The 22244-nt window shown below is 37.9% G+C and overlaps 1 protein-coding gene across 1 annotated transcript; it reads right to left on the bottom strand.

The window, feature by feature from the left end:
• Positions 1-328: 328 nt before the first annotated feature.
• LOC144972531 (AN1-type zinc finger protein 4-like) lies at positions 329-20353 on the bottom strand. Its single transcript, XM_078913853.1, has 7 exons — positions 19886-20353; positions 17809-17952; positions 15896-16088; positions 15429-15570; positions 13552-14592; positions 5239-5387; positions 329-5028 (listed from the first exon to the last, which is right to left on the bottom strand). Exons 1-7 carry the CDS (start codon positions 19989-19991, stop codon positions 4893-4895), a joined length of 1911 nt encoding a protein of 636 aa, XP_078769979.1. The 5' UTR covers positions 19992-20353; the 3' UTR covers positions 329-4892.
• Between the last annotated feature and the right edge of the window lie 1891 nt (positions 20354-22244).

Raw genomic sequence — 22244 nt, 5'->3', positions numbered from 1 at the left:
AACAATTGCAGACATGGGGGTACTTAACACTTTAATAATACACTCCAGCAGGTTCCCTCAAACTCTTCGGGACATGCAAAAAAAGTTTGAGGAAACTGTAGTTCGAGAAAACCGTGCCTTGTAAAATGACTTGAGAAGGGGGGGGGGGGGGGGGGGGGGGGGGGGGGGCGGCGGCAATGTGGCTCAGCAGTATGGTCTTTGCTTCATACCCAAAATATACCAGTTCGAATATATTCACCTCTCCCTAGCTCAATTTGCAGCACTGAACTGCGGCTGACACCTGGATTATTCCAGTCTTCCTTTGGAATAGACCCTAAGACACATCTTCACTTGAGGACAAATAAAGTTAACTTTATTATTTATTTACAGTATTGATATGATGAGGGAGATAACTTTATGCATGACATGTTACATGGGTTTGGTGTAGGGCTGATGTATCATTAATTTACCATCGTAGCCAACCATTAGCAAATCACGGCCCATGGCATTGAAATTAGAACGAATGGAGAAGTGATAAGAATAAGCAGAGAGGTGTCGGTTATGCGGTGCAGCATAGTGTGTGTGTGTGTGTGTCTGTGTGTATCTGCGTGTGTATCATACTGTTTAAACACACACACACACACACACACACACACACACACCTGTAGTGTAGATAGATACACACATATGTAACTGTCATTGTCACGGTAAATCAGTGGTCGAAATCGCTAGTAGCATTTTAAAAAAACAACCTTTAATTATCTATTTTTTGGTATTGGCTGGGTGAAATTAGTTTGAGGAAACCGTGTTTAAGGTAAACATTAGTTCGAGGAAGGAATGGAATGACAACAAAGAATAATAAGGAAAAAATTTGGGACATTCGAATGAGTTCGAAGAACCGTGCTGGAGTGCATGACATTTTAAAAAAAAAGTTTGGCCTTATTCTAGTATGGTACCGTAAAACACTAAATAATCTTTTAAGTTTAAAGAAGAAAAGAATTGAACCTAAATGAGATGAGAGTGATGTATCCACAAAGCTCATTGCTTGGCTGCTTTCAACAGTTTAACAGTAATTGCAACACTTCTAGATCATATCAACCAGGAAGAAGAAATATGATGAGATCATAAAGAGATTTATATAATCATTCTACAGATTCCAGTGCTCTATGAGCAAAATAAAACTAAAGAAAAGGTAAGACAAAGGGTAACAGTTCAAACAAAGTGTGAAAATGGATAAAAAGAGCAATCCATCGTCCCATGTGCTTGTCAGATAAACTACTCAAATGTCTGCAAAGCAAGATCAAAGCCTTTGGTCAAGTAAGAGGAGAGAATTTATGCTCAGTGCCGTAGATAATTATAGATTTCAACATCGATATGAACACAGTGGACATCGAAATAAGCGAGATCGTTCGGATTGTGGGTTAAATCTCATTACAGTTGTGGCTGAGATTTCATTAAATGCAGGATGCCATATTCAGAGCAAGCTTTTGTTGGTCTTTGTTTGTTTAAAAATGATTGTAATGTTCCTTGTTCAAACAGAGGTATCCGTGTATCCAATAGGTTGAATCCGAGATCCACTGTACTATTATGAAGCTTTTCAACATTCTAAATTATGGATAAATCAAATGGAAGACCTCGCTTGCCAATCAATGAAAACAAAACAAGCCAAAAAAAAAACAAAAACAAAAATCTTTAAAATAAATAAATCAATCAAAAGTATGATTTTTCAAACATATTAAAAATTTGTAACACCTAAGGATGAAAAATAATATGATGATAATGGTAGAAACAAGGAAACATAATATTGGTGTTTTAAAACTTAAACCAAGGTATTCAAACCGCACACAAATAAACAAACCACACAATTTTATACCATCGCACTCCAAGTCAAAGTGATAATTTTCATAGATTTATCATGAGTTGTGTATTTCATCCTTAAACATTACTGCATAACAGGATAAGTGTACGGTCATAGATTTTAAATATATTGAGTTTTGGCTGAACAACATTTATAACATGGACTATCAATCCAGACATTCTCAGTTTAAAAATTCATAAAAGATATGTGTCATTTGTTCTCCTTTCTGGCTCTGTGTGAATAGGCAGGTGGGTGCAACAAATTATGCACTCAGTCAAGGGAAGTTGGAAAAAGAAACATTTCTAAAATTATGTTACCCCCATGCGACCTGGCTTCTCCCTACCACTATTATGCAAAGGGTCCTTCACATCATTTACTGGTAGCATATTATATAGAAAATAGACTGCTAATCGAATCCGAGTCACCTAATCCGCATTACAGCTAAGCTGTGTCAATACTTGATACTCAATTAACAATTGTTTTTCGAGAATTCTTTTCCTGTTTAAACTATTAAAAAATTTGATATTAAGTATGAAAATTATGCTTTAAAACAAGTAAGTTAATTTTTTTTAAAAACAACATATTATTTTTTATACATTTCCCACGTGACATTTCCATTACTTCATAAAACGAAGTTTGTGATTAAAGAAAAAAACAACAACAACTCAGAATTCCGCATAAACCATTTGATAAAACATATCCAGAGATTCCCTGTGGGTTAGAGAGTTTTCTTTGAAATCGAAAATAACGAAAATGTGTTTGTTTTCTCTTAAGTTTCAAGACCTCCTTCTCATAACAAAAAACAAACAAACAAAAAACAAAAAACAAAACAAAAAAAAAGTCACACAATAAAAAAAAAAAAAAAAAAAAAGTCAATATCTCACCATTTCAAGTGGTAATAATAAATCAGACAAGAGTTTGTCGAAACTAAAGGATTCTTCCTACTACCTGCGAAGGTGCAAGGGTGATAATAATGGGATGATAAAAATAATTGACAGGCCGTAGAAACAAAATAATCACTTTCACATGGGAGAGACGGGAGGGCAAAGGAGGAGGAATGACAAAAACCTCTCCAAACCTATAAGAGATCATTAAACCTTCAAGAAAACAAAAACTTCAAACTCCCTTTCCCACTAGGAGAAAATAGGGAAACTACAAAAGTCTTGAAAACCGAAAATGTCATTTTGAGATATTTCAGTGTAAAGGTCTTTTCAATTTCAAAATTGTTCATAAATTTGACTTACTCGAAATAGTTTATCTAATCTGCTGTACAAAATTAACAGAGCATAATGAACTATGGCAGACTAAGATCAGAACGCAATCACCTGAAACACCACATGCTCAAGAATTTCAAAATAGGAGAAACAGGCATGTGGGATTGCGGTGAAGGAGAAGAAAATGCCCACCATACACTCCAGACCTGCCCAAAGTATGCAACAGTCAGGCCAAATCTCCTATCTTGCAGTTGCATACTTTGATCCTCTACTTTGTGATAATTTTGGCCTCAGCTCGGTTTGGTAATTTAATCTTTCTTTCATCTCATCTCAAAATTCCCAAAAGCCAGTCTTTATAAAGCAGCTCAGCTGATCTTTCAACAACGTAGAAAATTGGATGTGAAAAAGCGTTGCAAATTCTAATTTTAAAAAAAACACTGTGTAAGGTTCATGCATGATGTATATCACTTGTTATAATTGGTAAAGAAAGAAAACAACAGCAATCTCACCAGTCACATCATATTTACATCATCATCTTCACGATATATTTTACACCATTGCCATTTATCACATCACATCTATATCACACCACTCATCATATTTACATCATTTTTCCACCCGTTACACACCTTCCATCATATTTACATCAATTTTTCATCTTATTTACATCAGTCCACACACAATACATCATTCTTACTTATGTAAAAGATCTATCATCATATTTACATCAAGTCCACATCATATTTACAAGTCAAATTATATCACACATCATTTTTACATTGACATCACACTGCACTTAATCACTTATACAACCACACAATAAAAATTGTAATTACTATATAAGAGCCTGCTGCCATCACCATAACAATTATATCATATAACTTTCCTGAACCACCACAATCAGAACACTCTATTAGTTCAGCTTAAGTCCTTGGTTAAGATATGTGAGGTGGTTTTTGTTTTATTCCATCACTTAATTCCTTTACAATCATACAGCCAGATAGTGACATTTTTTGAGTGGTGAAATATGCCATTCTTAAGGGGACATGGTCCTCACTAAATTGAGACTATTTTTCTCTGAACACAACATCTTATTTCACAAATTATCATTCTCAGCAACAAAACATAACATTTATTTACAATGCAAGCAAATTATTGGCAATTGACCCATGCGCAAAACCAATCCATCTAAAAACAGCCACTGCTTAGAGTAGAGCTATTGTAAACTGGGGTGACTATGCCATGTCGTCAAATAAAACATCAATTGTTTTCAATGATTCTGCAACATTATTCTCTTAATAATATTGGATTTAGACGATCCAAATTTTTCAATATTATTGAGAAAATTAAGTCACTAAATCAGTGCTTTTTGATTGACATGCCTCGATCACCCTGAGATGCCTTAGTCACTTCAAAGTGGCTTGCGGAGACTGAGAAAAGTGCTCCATTGCTCTACACAATGAACGAAAATAAAATACACGCCCATTCTGTAATCATTAACCCACCATATCAAGACAAATAAAAAATATTCACATACCTTTACTAACTTTTCCCCATTACTATGCCAAAAACTCGCAAAGACCGTATTATGCTACTGATATGTTTTGTTGCTTATCATTTGTTCGACAAAGTATGTTAAGAAGCAACAGCATTTAAAGCATCAAAAAAACACCTCTGCACATGCATGCATAGTAAAACAACAAATCAATTCAATGCCATGATAGCAAAAAGGTCCAAATTATACCACTTCAACTCGCATTGTGACAGCCCTGAGACGATAAAATATAGGGTATAAAGTCTACATAAGAGATTGATATCACACAACTAGAGCATTTTAATGTTTATATCTTTGGCAGCTTAGGAGCACTGACGAGTGGGTTGCTTTGCTCCAACAACTTACGGCCTTCTGTCTTGTAATCAAACGTACAACTATGAGACTCTGCATATCTGTGGGTTGCACAGAAGTTGTTACCACACCTGAAATAATCAAAATTTGAAAAAAGTCATTCCTCACATACCTGAATATGTAGACAATTTCCTTGAGTATGAGACTCACTTATGCAATCAACTTTTTCCCCTTATAATAATTTAATCAAATTTGTTATTTCTCTTTCTACTTTCTTGTGTTGTATTTACTATCAAAATGAGGGGAAAAAAATAATAATAGCTAAGTTTCGAGCTGTTTACCTGCATTGATAGCTGGTGGCTAAACCTGTCTTTTTACCACACAAGAAGCATCTCTTCTGTTTCTTCTTGGCCTTGACAGGAGGCAGACGGTGGGTTGGAGAAATGCGATGACGCTCGCCACTGGCTGAAACCCGTTGGAGTCGAGCAGACTATTGGAGGTTGACAGAAAAAAGTTAATTATCAATTAAACCATCTATTTAATCATTACAGTCACAATTATTATTATTATCATCATCATTTATCACACAGCTTTACATTGGGGGATCTAAAACTAACATCAGAGCCAGCAACAATAATCTAAGCTTGGAAGTTAAGGACTTATCCCAGGGTCGTCACTTGAACAAAGAATAATAATCAGTCCTGATGATGACAAAAAGGGAAAAAGGAGGAAAATTTTGAACTACTGTCTTTAAAACTCTTTTTTACTGCACTAACCTCCATTTAGAGCAATTGAAATGATAATAATTGATACTCTAACTTCTGGAGGTTGGGAAAATGCACCTGATTGTTCCACCACGGGGAGCTGCAAGGTCTGGGCCGGACGTCCCGCTTGCTGAAAGGAAATTGATGTGCATTTCGAACCCAACACCTCTCATTTCCAGGTGCATTGATTGCCGCGTAATCCTGTCTGACAGAGATTATTGCATATGGCCTCTCATGCATTATTGTGTCCATAACAGCACCTTCCCGTGGTGTTCCCCGTTTCTACTGAGTTTGTTATGGGCGCGACCGAGTCCCCGGCGGTATAACCGGGCTAGGGAGTAGGTGGGACCCTTCCTCTTAAGGTGCAGGAGACAGAACCCACCGATGAGTGGTACACGCTCTGCTCCTCACCCACCCACCTCACACTCATTCTGTAGTGTGGTGTCCTCTGTATGTCCTTACTTTTCTTAATCTACCCCTATAGCTCATACTTGTTTCCTAGCGCTGTAACTTTAACACTTCTATACTCCCTCTTTGGTCGACCTGTGGCCCATGTCTTCTGTATGACTATCTGTGATTGATTGTAATCATGTATCCTTCTTAAAAAATTGAGATTTTTAGGGGAAAGGACTGGTATCCCTTTGTTTTAGGCCCACAGAATCTCTCATCGACACAAATGACCCAGGACGTGACGATCCTCTGTTTATGAAATATGGCCCTTTAAGCAGAAAGAATAACTGAAATAGATAACTGCAAGCCAGGAAACAGTAGGTGGCGGGGAATGGGCGACCGTCAATCATGAAAGAGACTGTGGGAAAGACGAAATGAAGGCTACTTGACTAGACCCTATAAAAATTAATTATATGAGGAACATGCATCTGCAGCTCAACTCCTGATGTTATGCAGCTGACAAGGAATACAGGTTAGGGTGGGAAGACAGACCAGAGACTCCCCAGCATGCCATGACAAACAAAAGGAAAGCATACGAGCTCGGACGTCGCCTCGAAAAAGGTCCGCGCCAGACAGTGAGTACCCAGGCTGATCTGCGCGAAAAGTCAGCTACTGGGACAAAAAAATTCCACAAACATTTGAATATTTTACAAATTAACATTTGTGGAATCAGGAATAAAAAGACAGAGCTGAAGAAATTATTAAATGAAAAGGAAGTTCACATTGCTTTACTTCAGGAAACCCTGTATAAAAATAGCGATCCATATATTGCTGGTTATACATACTATACCTGCAAATGTGACGACTGCCGTGGTGTTATTACTTATATAAGAAATGACATCACGGGAGATGTTACTTCTAAACCATCACAGAACTCAACTGATGTACAGAAAGTCACCTTATGGCACCTAAATAAGAAATTTACCATTTACAACATTTACAACCCTCCACGGTGTACTATAAACCTAACAGATCAAAACAGTTCCCAATACAACAACACAATAATTGCTGGTGACTTCAATGGCCACTCTCCACTATGGGGATACAAAAATTTAAACAACACAGGAAAAGAACTAGAAAAGCTTTGCAATACAACCAACCTCACCATTTTACAAAATGCAGACTCAGTCCCGACCCTTCTTCACAGAGCTCATATGTCCCTGAGTCATCCCGATCTAACCATCATCTCCTCTGACCTTCTGAATTCTTGTCACATTAAAGTCCTGGATGAAATAGGCAGTGACCATAAACCAATTTTAACACAAATAACAGTTCAAACACAGAAGAAAACATTTGAGCAGAAATCCAAATGGAATTTCAAGAAAGCAAACTGGGATGTTTTCACAGCAACATTAGATGACCAGCTTCCAAAAATTACAGATACATCAAGTGTAGAACATTTAAACGAAGCCCTCACCAAAGCCATTCTTGCAGCTGCAAAAGCAGGAATTCCAAGAGGTAGTCGACAGAATTACAAACCCTTCTGGAGCAAAGAAATTGAAAAAGCAGTAAATGCAAGAAAGGAAACAAGGAAAAACTTAGAGGAAAACAAAACCATTAAAAACAAGATTGAGTACAATAAAGCATCGGCAATTGTCAAAAGAACTATTAACAACGCTAAAAGAAAGAAATGGGCAGACACATGCGCTAATATTGACCTCAATCAAAATGGGAAAAAAGCATGGGCCTTACTTAATAATCTTAACAATGAAACCCCGAAAACCAACCCAAAGCCCATGAAAACTACAGAAGGAACAATCGTAGATGACCAAAAAAAAGCCATGATCTTCAACAAACATTTTGCTTCAGTAAACAAGGCATCAAAAAGAAGTGAAAAGGACAAAAAATTGATTAAAGACCTTAAACATCAAGAAAAGGCCCCAAAAGCTATCTCATATCTGTTCAAAGAGGGCTTTACCATGTCAGAACTTCACAGAGCTATGAAAAAACTCAAGTTAAGGAAATCCCCTGGACCAGATAAGATACACAATGAAATGCTCCTGCATCTTAGCGTGAGAGGTAAACAGATGCTTCTCAAACTTATAAATCTAACATGGGAGACAGGAATAGTACCAAGGGGATGGAAAAATGCTATTATAATTCCAATCTTAAAGAAAGATAAACCACCCGACGAAACGAAAAGTTACCGACCAATATCTCTCACCTCATGTGTTGGAAAGATCGCGGAGAGAATGGTAAATAACCGATTATACTGGTGGCTGGAGACATGTGGCCTACTAAATAAATATCAGGCAGGCTTTAGGATAGGGCAAAGAACAGAAGATCAATTGTTTAGATTAAGTCAAAAAATAATTGATGGCTTTCAAGATGGAAAACATACAGTCGCGGTTTTTGTTGATCTCCAACAGGCCTATGACAAAGTATGGAGGAAAGGGTTGTTATCAAAAATGATGGACTACGGAATTGATGGAAATCTCTACTTCTGGATTAAACAATTTCTCAGTAACAGAACAATCCAAACAAAAATTAATAACGGACTGTCAAACAGAGAAGTATTAGAGGAAGGTCTCCCACAAGGATCCTGCCTCAGCTGTACTCTCTTTCTTATTTTTATAAATGATCTACCAGAAGTATTACAGACAGAAAAGGCCCTATATGCTGACGATTTAGTTATGTGGTATACTACAAAGCACCTACCAATAGCCTCCAATAGAATAAATGAAGATTTAGAAAGCTTAAACACCTTCTGTGATAAATGGAAATTAAAAGTAAATTGCAATAAAACAGTCTACTCTATATTTACTAAGAGCCATCCTGTTTCCAAGAAAGAAATAACACTCTCCATCCAAGGCCATCGACTTCACGAAAGAAGAAAACCCCACATATTTGGGCATACAGTTAGACAGACAACTATCTCTGAACAAACACACTCAGAATGTAAAAATCAAAGCCACAAGAAGACTCCAGTTACTAAAACGACTAGCCAGTACTAATTGGGGAGCAGACAAAAACTCGCTTCGACAACTCTATTTAGGCTATGTGCGTTCCGTCATGGACTACAATTTAGCCCTCCAAAATGTAGGTAGTAAAAACACACACAAAACATTGGACAGAGTACAAAACCAAGCCCTTCGCTTCATCTCCGGTGCCCTGAGATCGACACCCACAGCAGCATGTGAAATACATACTAATGTGGAACCACTTGGACTTCGCAGAGAATCAGCAGTGCTTGAAATGGTTGAAAGATACAAACGAAAAGAGGAAAACCATCCAAACAGAATTCTGGCAGAGAAATGGAAACCAAGAACAAGATTAAAACAAAAATCCCTGCTACACATTGCTAACAACTTGAATGAAAGACACAGACTCCCAGAAAACAGAGAAAAATCTATTTTAATCAGTCAAAAACCTCCATACGCCGAACTAAAACTTCCAAAAATAAAGACTAACCTCATAGAAGAAACAACAAGAAATAAAAACAAATCAGATATACAAACATTAGCAATGAAGACAATACAAGAATACCCAGACAACTGGATACATGTTTACACAGATGGATCTGCCCACAAAGGAACTAAAAATGCTGGGTATGGGTTTGTAGCAGAATACCCAGATAAAACCTGTGATAAAATCCACAATTCTTGCGGAAGCTCCTGCTCAAACTACGAGGCAGAGGCAGTTGCAATAGAAGCCTCACTGCGACACCTCTCTTCTGTTTTCCAGCTAAACCCTTCAAAACTTCAAAACACTGTCATCTTCACAGACTCCAAATCGGTTCTCCAAGCTCTCGATTTAGATAAACTCTCCTCAACGTTCAATAGTTTAAGATCTCAACTAGATGAATTCCTTACAACACACAGAGTAGACTTATCTCTCCAGTGGATACCGGGACATTCAAATATACCAGGAAATGACAATGCAGACAGACTAGCCAGACTCGGATCAACACTTTTACAACCATCATTTCCAGTATCCTTAGACACAGCGAAACAAATAATCAAAACAAATAAGAGAGAAGAATGGATGAACAGTTGGGCAATGAGCACCACGGGTAGATGTATGTTTTCCCATATGACCACTCCTGTAAAGACTGATTGCCTAAATAAGCTCAGAAGACACCAGCAAAGCATCATCTTTCAACTAAGAACACAACACATACCGCTCAACAACCATTTAAGCAAAATTACAAAAGACACATCCCCCTCCTGCCCCCTATGTCAACACCCCAATGAAACAGTAACACACCACTTGCTTGAATGTCAACCTCTTGAAGATCTGAGATGCACATTCCTCCCACCAAATCCAAGCATCAGTAACACACTTTATAGTCACCTGGAACAACTACAAAAGACGTCTAACTTCTACGTCATGGCACAAGACCGAAGGGCTAGAGCTCAGGTGGTCGCTGGTTCGGATAAGTAAGTAAGTAAGTTCCACCACACATTGTTCCACCACACACCAAGGCTCTAAAAGCCAGTAAATTTGATTGGGAGAAACGTTCTCGTTTTAAAGGAGGAATATCCTCCTCTGACTTCAAAATCGCTGATTTCCGCGGATCTGAGGAAAACCATCAGCACTGAATGCTATTCTATAAATAGACTGCAAATTAAAATTGGTTTCAAACACAATTGCTGCTGGGTAGACAGAGGCCCAGAAAAAATAAAAATCAGATGTCCCATTGAATACAACTGGGGCCCTGATAGTTCAGTTGATAGAGCATTTGCTATCAGCCCCCGGTGCTGTTCTATTATGTTTGTTTTTTTCTGACCTCTCTGACAACCAGGCAATGATTGGGTACCTTGGTCTGTCAAAATCCTGCAGAAAATACTTTGCAATATGGTCTAGCACTCCATGTAATGAGAAGAAGCAATTGTTAGTGTCCATTTCAATGATACGGAATCAAAAATAAACTATTGGTTTAAATGGATTGCATGCTCTGCAGGACTACTTTTTAAAGAAATTTTTAGTATAGCTTTATTTTTATGGATAGACCTTCTCAATGCTCCATTCCATGAAAAAAAAACTACAACATAAGATTGACTAGAAAATGAGTTGTTTGTTCACGGAATGGAGCAGATGGATGGGTCTTAGACCATTGCAAAGCCATTATCTCATTATTCTTGTTTGTTTTATTTGGTTTTCTGAATATGGTGTACAAAAATGTTTCTTAACATAATTAAAGATAAATGAAAAAAATTAATCATATTTTATTCAAAATAAACGAATTTATCCATCTATGTTATTCATTGAAAACAAAAGAAATTCGCCTAGTGGCATCTTTTCTCAGGCCATCACACATTTTATTGCTTAGATGATTTTTTGGAATATTCATGTTTCCGAGTTTCAAATTTTAAAATCTTTTAGTGGATATTGCGCTATATAAAAAAAGCTCATTTATCTTGTCAATCATCTGAGTTGTTGGTCAATATTACAATCAGAGTACTGTTGCTACCTAGTTAGTTCCTTTGTTTCAATCGTTCTAAAAAATTATACTCTTATGTCTTTTTGTGATTTCTAGTTCCTATAAAGAAACTGCTCTACAAACCGTGGATTTAACCAAGGTTAAGAAAGAGAACAGGGTTTCTGATAGCTCAGTTGGTGGAGCAACTGCTCCACATGCAAAGGGATCAAGATCAATCCTGTGTGCAGTCGAAATTTTTTTCTGACCCCCTTGTCTACCCAGCAAGGATTGGGTAGCTGGATCTGTTAGATCTGATGGCAAGTACTCTGCAATAGACTAGCATCCTATCCAAAGGATAGCAAGCAACTCATATTGTCCATTTCACACTATAGAAAACGGGATAAAAACTGGCTCCATCGGAAGGACTACTGAAGTAATTGAATGGAAGATAAGGAGAGAGAGAGAGAGAGAGAGAGAGAGAGAGAGAGAGAGAGAGAGAGAGAGAGAGAGAGAGAGAGAGAGAGAGAGAGAGAGAGAGAGAGAGAGAGAGAGAGAGAGAGAGGGGGGTCTCTGTTTATAAGCACGGTCCTCAGGAATCAAGCAGAGCATGCTTATAGCCAAATCATGCTTATTAGCTGATTCAGATTCTTTTGCTCATATAAAGCTAACTTTTCCCTCTTGGTTTCCAAATTTATACATAATGGTACTACCAGGTTCGTGGCTTTGAACTGCAATTGGTTTAAAAAAGCCATCTTTTAAGCTTTATTCCTTTTTAGGCAACTTTTTAAAGGGTAAATAAACTATCTTTTCTACCATAATATGCGATAGTATTACGCCGTAGGTGTGAGACGAGGGGTAAATAAGCTTGTTATTGTTGCTTGTTTGACATTTGAGCTGATGCACCTGCTTATATCATCCTCTTTTTCTATGAACTGGCTCGGACCCTGTTTTGACAAATAAGTTGAAGACAAAGTCTGATGGTTTTAATTGCTTAACATTTGAGGCCATTGGTGCAGAATGCAGGTATAGACTTGTCAACATATGATTACGTGAAATCAGGAAAGTCAGAGACAAATAGTACAGGTGCAAACCTTGTCTTCATACCTCACATCGTAAGCACACTGAACACTTCTATGAACAAACTGTGGTCATCAAAATGAGTCTCTTGATCGATGATTAATCATGCATGGTGGCGGTGTGAGCTCTTACCCCGTTTCTGAGCCAATGACACCAAAAGTGGATTGTGTGCCCGTCTCTAACCCCCCCCCCCCCCCTCCTCTCAATGAGCTACCAAACCTGCCAATTGTTATCACTTAAGATTTTATGACAGACGTGCTTTGTCCGTGTCATCACTGCGGTGTTAATTGTTTTGTGCAAGGGAAGTAATGATAGAATAGTGAGCTGTGCACAATGGGTTTGTGTCGTTACCCCTGTTAGTCAATCTTTGGTAATCTATTCATTTTCTCTTCTTTTTTGTAATTTTTAAGTAATGATCAGACAATTGTGCGTGCTTATAAGTGGAGTCCTTTTTGGTGGACGTGCTTATAAAGGGGTAAGTTTATATAGTAAAAATTCTGTTTCACATCCTGAGCATGCTAACATCCGGGTTGTGCCTGTATGTGGAGTGCTTATAAATGGAGACCACTGCACTAAACATTTGACTGTTCCCCTCACAGCTACGGACTCTGCAAAGGCCAGGACAACACCAAACAATTCCATTCCATGACAAAGACAGAAAGCAACTCAGAAAACAGATATGAGGGGATAGCAGACATAGCATGAAGAGAGAGAGAGAGAGAAAGAGAGAGAGAGAGAGAGAGAGAGAGAGAGAGAGAGAGAGAGAGAGAGAGAGAGAGAGAGAGAAAGAGAGAGAGAGCGAGATAGAGAGAGAGAGAGAGAGAGAGAGAGAGAGAGAGAGAGAGAGAGAGAGAGAGAGAGAGAGAGAGAGAGAGAGAGAGAGTCTACATTTACTATCCTCTAATTGTGCCTAGCTGGAAATAATACAATTGATACGATTATTCTTCAATTCATTGAAAATAGCATCCATAGTGCACAAATAAAATAAAAAAGAAGCTCACCACTAGTCTGCTTTCAGGAGTAGATATCCGACCAGCATCTTGCATACTACAGTAATTACTCAGCCGAGATTTGCTGGCACTAGAAACGATGCTGCCAATGTGTGAAGACCCGATCTTCTCGATAGACGCTTGCCTTAAGATCCCAGACATTGTCTTTGCCTCACTGCTAGTCAGGCTCTCGATGGCAAATTCTTTTCGACGGGATGTGGTGCTGGGCCTGAGAAGGGTGTCAAACACAAAATCCTTCCTGGACGACATAGGAGATCTTTTGTACGTATCTCCTCCACCACCATCCCCACCTTTTCTTTTACTAATGTTTTTAGCACTTTCACCACGGTTCATTGACCCAGCGACATTGTCGGTGGAGGTCTTAGCAGCATAGGCAGACTCTTCTAGAGTTTCCAACATGGAGATTTGATCACGACGACGAGAGGCTGAGGCAGCAGTGAAGTTGTGGGGCGTTTCGGATAAACTGGAGAGACGTAAAAGATCTCTTCGTATCCCTGCAGGAGGTGGATGTGGGACTATAGGAGATGATAAAACATTGGTGTTGGGTGCCGAGCTTGCCGTTGTGGTTGTCGTAGAAGCGGCAGCGGCTGCAGGGACTTCTTCAGATATCACAGCAGTAGTTGTATCAGACTCACCAGTATCATCGGCAGTTCCGATTTCTGTACATGCAGCAGCTGAGCCACTCTTCTCTAAAAGAGGGCTTTTTCCACTGGTAGCAGACAGCACACCACCAGAATTGGCAGCGATGGCCACAAAGGAAGACTCTGGATCAGCAGAAGCAGCCGCTGCTGTTTGGGCGAGCGAATCGACTGCAACTGTAAATGCATTTGCAGCACTTGCAGCGCCAGATAAACTATTGCCATCTTCCACCTGTGAACTGACAAAAGTGTGGCCCACAGGTGGCAAGCACATATTTTTGTTGAGTGTACCAGAAGGTGATCGACCTGCACTAGGTAGTCCACGTAAACGCATTCTGGCAATGGAGGAGTGTGGGCCATGGCCGTGTCCAGGTGATGGGACCTTGTGTTTCTTCTGGTGTAATGGAAGATTTTACAAAAGGATATATTTTTTAATGAAATGATGTGGGAAAAAAAGCCAAACAAACACCACCATAAGTTTTTATAGTTTTGATATAATTCTAAGTCAGTAATTACTGACCAAAAATAAGGAGCGAAACTGACTTGATAACTAAGAAAGAAACGGCAGTCGTGATAAGATGTTAAACCTTAGAAATAATAAGCAAATCAAGGACATTCAACAATAGTGGTACAAACGCCAAAGCTAGAGGTGCCTAAATGAGCCAGTAAAATGGTGATAAAAAATATAAAGTGAGTAGATGTGACTCATATATAAGGGAACAACAGAAAACAAACAACGTTTCGGCCCTTGGCCTTCGTCAGGAGACAGTAAACAAAAACACAAACAAATATGTAAATTTACAAAGGTGATATTTTGTAAATTTACATATTTGTTTGTGTTTTTGTTTACTGTCTCCTGACGAAGGCCAAGGGCCGAAACGTTGTTTGTTTTGTGTTGTTCCCTTATATATGAGTCACATCTACTCACTTTATATTTTTTATCACCATGGTACAAACGCCATTAACTGTAAAATTATTTTAACATATCAAAGCTAAGATGTCGAACTGGAAAATGATTAACAAGCCCCCCCCCACACACACACACACACATACACATACACGAACACACAAAAAAGTAGGTAAGCTTCTCAACTAAGGACATCCAACATGGGCTTGAGCAAAATCACTCCCAGTCAAGGACAGAAAGCAAGATAACAAGGGAATACAGGTATAAGGGGATAAAAGACAGCAAGAGTGACCTCCCACACTTCATATTCATTATTTATTTACCTTTTTTGTTATATTGACCTTTTCCATGTTGATTCTCAACTGGTCCATTTTTTCCTTCATTTTACTGTTCTCCTCTGTTTTCTCTGTGCTCTCATTATCATCATCATCGTCTTCCTCCTCCTCATGTCCATTATAGGCAGGGCTGGCAAAGAAGGAAAAAAATAATAAAAATGACAACCAATAACAATGACAATGAATTTTTTTTTCTCTTCATTTTCTGAGTTTCAAATATTCTGAGTAGATTGCTTTTTCAGTTTTATAAACCAAGAAAACAAATCATGTAATGTTGCTATTTTAAAGGGCATGTCTTTTTAACAACGATAAACAAAAAAACAGTTTTTAACATATAAAAATTATCACACAGAACAAGAACTAATCACTTCTTTTGTCTCTCTAATTCAGAATTTCACTTGACCAGCCTTTAATGTTTTAACACAAAGGAATCCTTGTTGTATTATAAAACTTACTACAAAGCCTCCGACAGAGGTGTCAAACTGCCCTCTGGTCTGGGATCAACGACACGGAAAAAGTTCAGTTTGTCACCCTCACGAAAGACTAGCAAAGTCACATTACTGTTGCCTGGTAACTTCTCAAGGATTTCATCTCTATTGGCTTCCATGTATTCTGCCATTTCCCTCAGGGCAGAATCCTCCACAGGAACTATAATCAGAAGAAAAGAAAAATTCATAATCAAATGTCATCGCAAATGACCAAAAAAATCTAAAAATAATGAGTTTTTAAAAAAGTAAATGGTCCTTTGGAAACAATTTATCTCAGTATTTGACCAGAGTTTATTCCAGTATTTGTGCTATTAAACACAGTGTAGTAAACACTTTAATAATAATAATAATAATAATAATAATATAATAATAATAATAATAATAATAATATAATAATAATAATAATAATAATAATAATAATAATAAATAACAATAATATATCTTTATTGTCCTCGAAAAGTGGCAATTTGTCATTTAGTTACACATTTATAACAATACAATATTGACACAGATGCACACTAGTAACATAGTAGTCATTGAAAAAAAAAAAAAAATAAGGCACTTGTCATTGACAAGATACTTTCAACCAAATCGAACAGACCAAGCTACCCAATCACTGCTGGCTGAAAGCGGGAGGAAAGGGGTGTTTTATAAAAATAACGGAAATAAACCCGACTGCACTCAGAATCAATACAGTCCCTTTGCATGTAAGGCGAGTGCTCTACCATTGATTATTGTGGTAAAAAACATATAGTCTTTCAGAGTCAGACACATGAGGTCCATGGAGCAGTTTCTACAGCATTAAATAGAGACCCAAGCATTGATGCGTGGACAGGAAGCTCAGCTTCACCCAAGATCAATTCCAGTCCCTCTGCGTGTGTAGCAAGTGCTTACCAACTGGGCTATCAGTACCCCAAATGGTATCCCTACAAATAAACTCAGCTATTAAAAACCATTGTCAACAACCATCCTCTTCCTTATCACAAATCATGATTGCCAAGGTCTGCATCAAACCTGCCACTGAAATGGACAGTAACATTTCCTTGTTACCCTCTAAACCAGACACTAGCCTATTGCAGAAAAATTTCACAAGATTTTCTGTTAAATTTGGCAACCCAATTACTGCTGGATAAAAAGTGAAGTCAAATAAATCTTTTTTTAAACAATGACAGAAAATACTAAGCTGATGGACAATACCAGGAAGCGCTTGTGGTCAGGTACAGCACTAAACAAATAATAAAATAGAAGAAATGAATTGTATTTTTTAAAAAAGAAATTGTCAAAACCCATCAAATGCTCTTCTCTTTGTCAGAAGTGGGAATTTTTAAAAATTATAGTTTGGACAGAAAGTGTGAAGGCGAATTGATCGGAAACTTGGAGATAGACCAAAAAAGAAAATTTGTGAAAACTTAGTGGAAAGAGAGGGGGATAAAAATCAGTTTGGACTTGTCTCTATGAGTTGATTAATGAATGAATTGTCTCCACATAGGCAGCTATGTGGTCTAGTGGTATGGCTCTCGCATTCAGATCAGAAGGTCCAGGGTTCGAGACACGTTCTGATCGGTGCATAGTTGTACTCAGGTGTAAAATGGGTACCTGACAATAACAGCATTGCCTCTGTCTGAAAAGTTCTAATATTGCTTAACATGTGTCATGTCTCATCCCATTGCTGTTGGCTAGGGGCGCTTTGAGCACTTTTAGTGGATATTGCACTATATTAATGCTCTAGTTAGGATTGGCAAGAAGATATTCCAATATGTGAAAATGCAGAAAAATTAAATTGTTTTGTTAAAAAGAAACTTGAAATGTAAAAAAATTAAAAGAGGACTATGCCGTCTAAGCTGCCCTTACGATTGGCATAAATTTGATATTCAACTTACTTCTTCTAGTGTTAATCGGCCCCCCTCTCATGGCCAAGACTAGTTTGAGTGTAGCCCCTGTGTGAATGTTGTAGTCATGAAGGCAATAGTCATCTTCCAATTCCACCGACTGCCATATTAAATGCTGGTGCGATATTGGGATACCTAGATATAAAAATTAAAAATCGAAAAAAATTGAGGAGTGAGTCCTGGTGCATCTGTCTTGTATTTGTTGGGTTTTCAGGGGGAGGAGGAGGAAGAGGGGGGTCTGATAAAACTCATAATGCCAAGGAGGAAAAAATAGGAAGCAACCCACAGTTCATGATTTCAACATCATGAATCATCACTTTTTAAAACATTTTAAAATAGATGTCGGGTTCAAATTTGATGGTCACATATCCATTCTTTAAAACCCTGGTAAATTGAAGAGTACTTCACATCAATATTAATAGATCCAGCACCAATCACAGTGAGGAAAGAAATTAATCTGTTTTTCACCCAGGATTGATGATGGTCAATTTTCGTATGAAGTGAAAATCTTGTAGTCCTCTCAAAATAAATTTTTATGACACATTGACAGAAAAACATCTTACCATTTATCGCATTAATTTGTTATACAGCGTCATTTACATCTACTTCTATGTTTTGTTGTTTGTTTTTAACGGTTTTACGGCGCTTGCAACACATTTAGGTTATATCAGCGCCAGTAAAAAGGAAGAAAATGTGATAGTAAAAAGTTCTAGAATTACAATAAACACCCAAGAAAAAGTAAGACATAGGGGAACTAGGAACAAATAGGGATCAGGTGTAGATTCCAAGAGCATACCACCAATGTACTTAGTTTGAGATCACTTATAAGTCTCATCCGGACACAAGCACAAAATCCAACAAAGAGGAATACACTCAAATGCTTACATTATACATTGAAAATAATGAATGTAATAATACATAACAGAGAGATGATTTACAAGGAAAAAAATATCATCTCCCAAAACAATAACTATGCATTTGACTGTTTCCCTCCGAGCTAGGACTCCGGCCAGGGCCAGGACAAAACCAAGTAATCTCATTCCAAGACAAAGACAGAAAGCATGTTGGAAAACAGTTATAAGGGGATTGAAGACACAGTATGTACCCCCCTGCCCACTATGGGAGGTCAGGAACCCCACCCAGACTTCTACTTTTACAGATTACAGGAATATTACAAACCATAATTCTTTTTCAAAGGATATACATAAATTTAAATGGATATCGTTATCATGTCATCAGGTATACATTACAAGTAGAAAATCTGTATCAATCAAAACGTTTATCAGAGATTCTTCATAACTTGATTTTGATTCATGCAACGTATCTATCAGTGAGATTCTTCAATTAGAAATTCAATGGATTGGTGCATGTTATTGTTATCATATAGATTACATAGAATAGAATAGGTCTCTCTTTCTCACATACAGTGGAGATTAATTATGATTTTGGAATTTTGAAGTAATCATGACTTTTTCCGAAACATTGAAAATATAGTAGGCTGAACAAATTTGAGCTTACATGAAAAAGTTAATCTTAATTCTTAAAGTAAAGTGATCAACAAGTATATGCTCATTAGTAACCCTCGTCTGTGATCAAATCTAGGTAAGCTAATAATGGGAAAAAAGTGACACAAGTAAGAGAATAATAATAATGACAAAGCATTATAGTTTGTTTCTTTGATTGTGATAATTTAGCAGAGTTCGACAACACTAACGCTATAACTATAATATCCATTTAAGACGCCCAACTGTTTTAATTTAAGATTAAAAACAGGTTTAAAGTTTTTCCTTTATCTACCTCGACTATGTTTTCTAGTCTTGAATTGTTTATTTGATTGTTTTTATACTACTAGACTTTGAACCATCTGAGTCTGAGTCTGAGAAGGAAAATGTGAATGAGAATCAAGAATGCAATGCAGCAATCCACTGAGATTGGAAATCGTAAATGAAAAAGAAAAAATAAGAAAAACAATAACAAAACAAAGGCTTGAGAGAACATAAAAGACAAAGAATTTAAATAGGCCAAGGCCATAAAATGAGTGTGAAAATGAAAATAAAAACACACAAACCTTCGAGCCTTTGAATCTTCGCTTTCACAGACATAATAGTTTCAAACGGTGAAACGCGAAGTTCAAAAGCAGTACCCGTCAAAGTCTCAATAAACAACTCCATCATTTTTAAGTAAAGTCCTCTTCTTCGGAGGGACGCTTTTGTTTCATCCCCAACTATTACAAAAACAATCTCACCACTGACTGACTGACAATAAAAACAAATTTTACGATTCTCATTTCAGATGAAAAGTTTCTTTTAAGTCCCTCGGAATCGTTTATAAAATATATTTAATCACTGCCATTACAAGTTGAGTATTGGAACTGAGAAGATGGAACAAAACTTTTTAAATTTGTCCTTTAATTATTCAACTACAAACGTTGTAAAGTACTTCTTTCCTCCTAACCACAACAATATGGAGTATGGAGGGATACACAGGAATTCGAGCTTAATAAGAGCCCGTATGTCGTAGTTACTGACAACAATATAATGATCGGAAATCAGGAACGGACTTAAAGTTTAGTACCGCACATAATTTTTTTCAAAGCAGCTTTTCAAATTTCAAAAATTTGTGGCTTTCCTCAAAAATAAATACAGACAGTTGATGTAAGCACAAAAAAATTCCAAGAGGTCTTAACATTTTTTAACACTATAATCCCAATGATTTTCATTGTGACGCATTTTGGCGTCTGCTGTCCTTGATGAACAAGACAAGTGCCTAAATGAGCCAGTAAAATGGAGATAAAAATAAAGTGAGTAGATGTGACTCATATATAAGGGAACAACACAAAACAAACAACGTTACGGCCCTTGGCCTTCGTCAGGAGACAAAAAACACAAACACAAATATGTAAATTTACAAAATATCACATTTCGTCAAATGTGGAAACTGTTAGTTTTGTGTTGTTCCCTTATATATGAGTCACATTTACTCACTTTATTTTTCTCTTCATCCTTGATGAACAAGCCATCGATCCTCCGGTCTTGGAACATTTTCAGATAATTAACAGGACATATTATTTAATGTATGTGTGTGTGTGTGTGTGTGTGTGTGTGTGTGCGTGTATGTGTGTGTGTGTGTGTATCCCCGCGCGATCTGTGCTGTGCACCTTCAGGTAATATTTATTTTTGGTCTTGCCTTGCAAGTTCCATAGGAGTGCCCGTCGTGTGATGATGGAAACTGACTTCCAAAGTGTATACCCAATCCAGCCCCACTTCCTCTGTCGGATCTGCTGCTCGATTGGTACATATTTGCTACCACAGCTCTTCATTTCTTATCTTCTCTGGCCACCTTATGATATAGATCCGACTCTAATGAGTTCAGAAATATCTGTGTCATAGTGAGCATAGTTTTCGTTGTTCTCCGCGTTTCCGATTCATAAAGAAGAAATGATTTTAATCATCTGTGTAGAAGATGCGGAGTTTGTTTGTTTTTTTTAGCTAGATCACTTTTGAATCCCAAATTAAACGTTCTTTAGTATGATAACTTTAGTATGCATAGGGTTTGCAATCCTAAATGTCACAGCTCCGTCCGTAAGCCAGTTTATGTTCCCCACACTCTTCAAGTAGAAATGAACACCTCTCAAATGGGCCTCTACCAGCGACATCTATATGAAGTCCTAGGCCTCTACTCACTATGATTGGGTAGTAATGTTTAACATCATCAACTATGTGTTTCTATGAGTAATTTTGAGTAATGTGCTTGCTAAGACTATAGCTAGGAAAGTCGTTCATACCTGGGGATTGCGCTGGACCGCAACCTTACCTTTTGTGTGCATCTCGAAGGAGTTGTCCGGAAGATAGAGAAACGCAACAGTCAACAGTCTTCTGGGGACGTTGGCGGGATCATCCTGGGGTGATAGTCAAGCGTTCCTGAGGACGTCCGCCCTGACACTGTTCTATTCCACCGCGGAGTATTGCGCTCCAGTGTGGGGTAAAAGCAAGAAAGTTGATAAGGTATATATGAAACTTCGCAAGCCCATGCACATAGTATCAAGAACGCTGGTAACAACGCCTGGAGAATGGGGCAAGATAATGGCAGCAATCAAGCCCCTCAATGTCCGGCGGGAGTCGATTACAAACTGGCTTAATAAGATCAAAGAGAGATGGACTGGGGATACCCCTCTCAAGCGCATATTGGACAGTGCGCATGCTTCAAGACGAAATAAGTCCCGGCAACCCTTGTACGTATATCCCTAACTTCGGACAGAGCTGCATATACGAGATGGAAGTCGGTTTGGACGAATTCAATCCCTCGAGGGGGCGGGGATATCGACTCCTTGAAACTGGAGAAGTTGCCAGGTTTTTCCACCAGCAAGAGGAGACATTGGGTGGCAGCCAAACGGCTTCGGTCGAGAACCCGTTTAACAACACGCTCAC

Source organism: Berghia stephanieae, chromosome 5 (assembly GCF_034508935.2).
Source record: "Berghia stephanieae isolate SIO BIC M18660-M18661 chromosome 5, UCSD_Bste_1.3, whole genome shotgun sequence".
Taxonomy (NCBI): Eukaryota; Metazoa; Mollusca; class Gastropoda; order Nudibranchia; family Aeolidiidae; genus Berghia; species Berghia stephanieae.
This window is presented reverse-complemented; position numbering and strand designations above follow the sequence as displayed.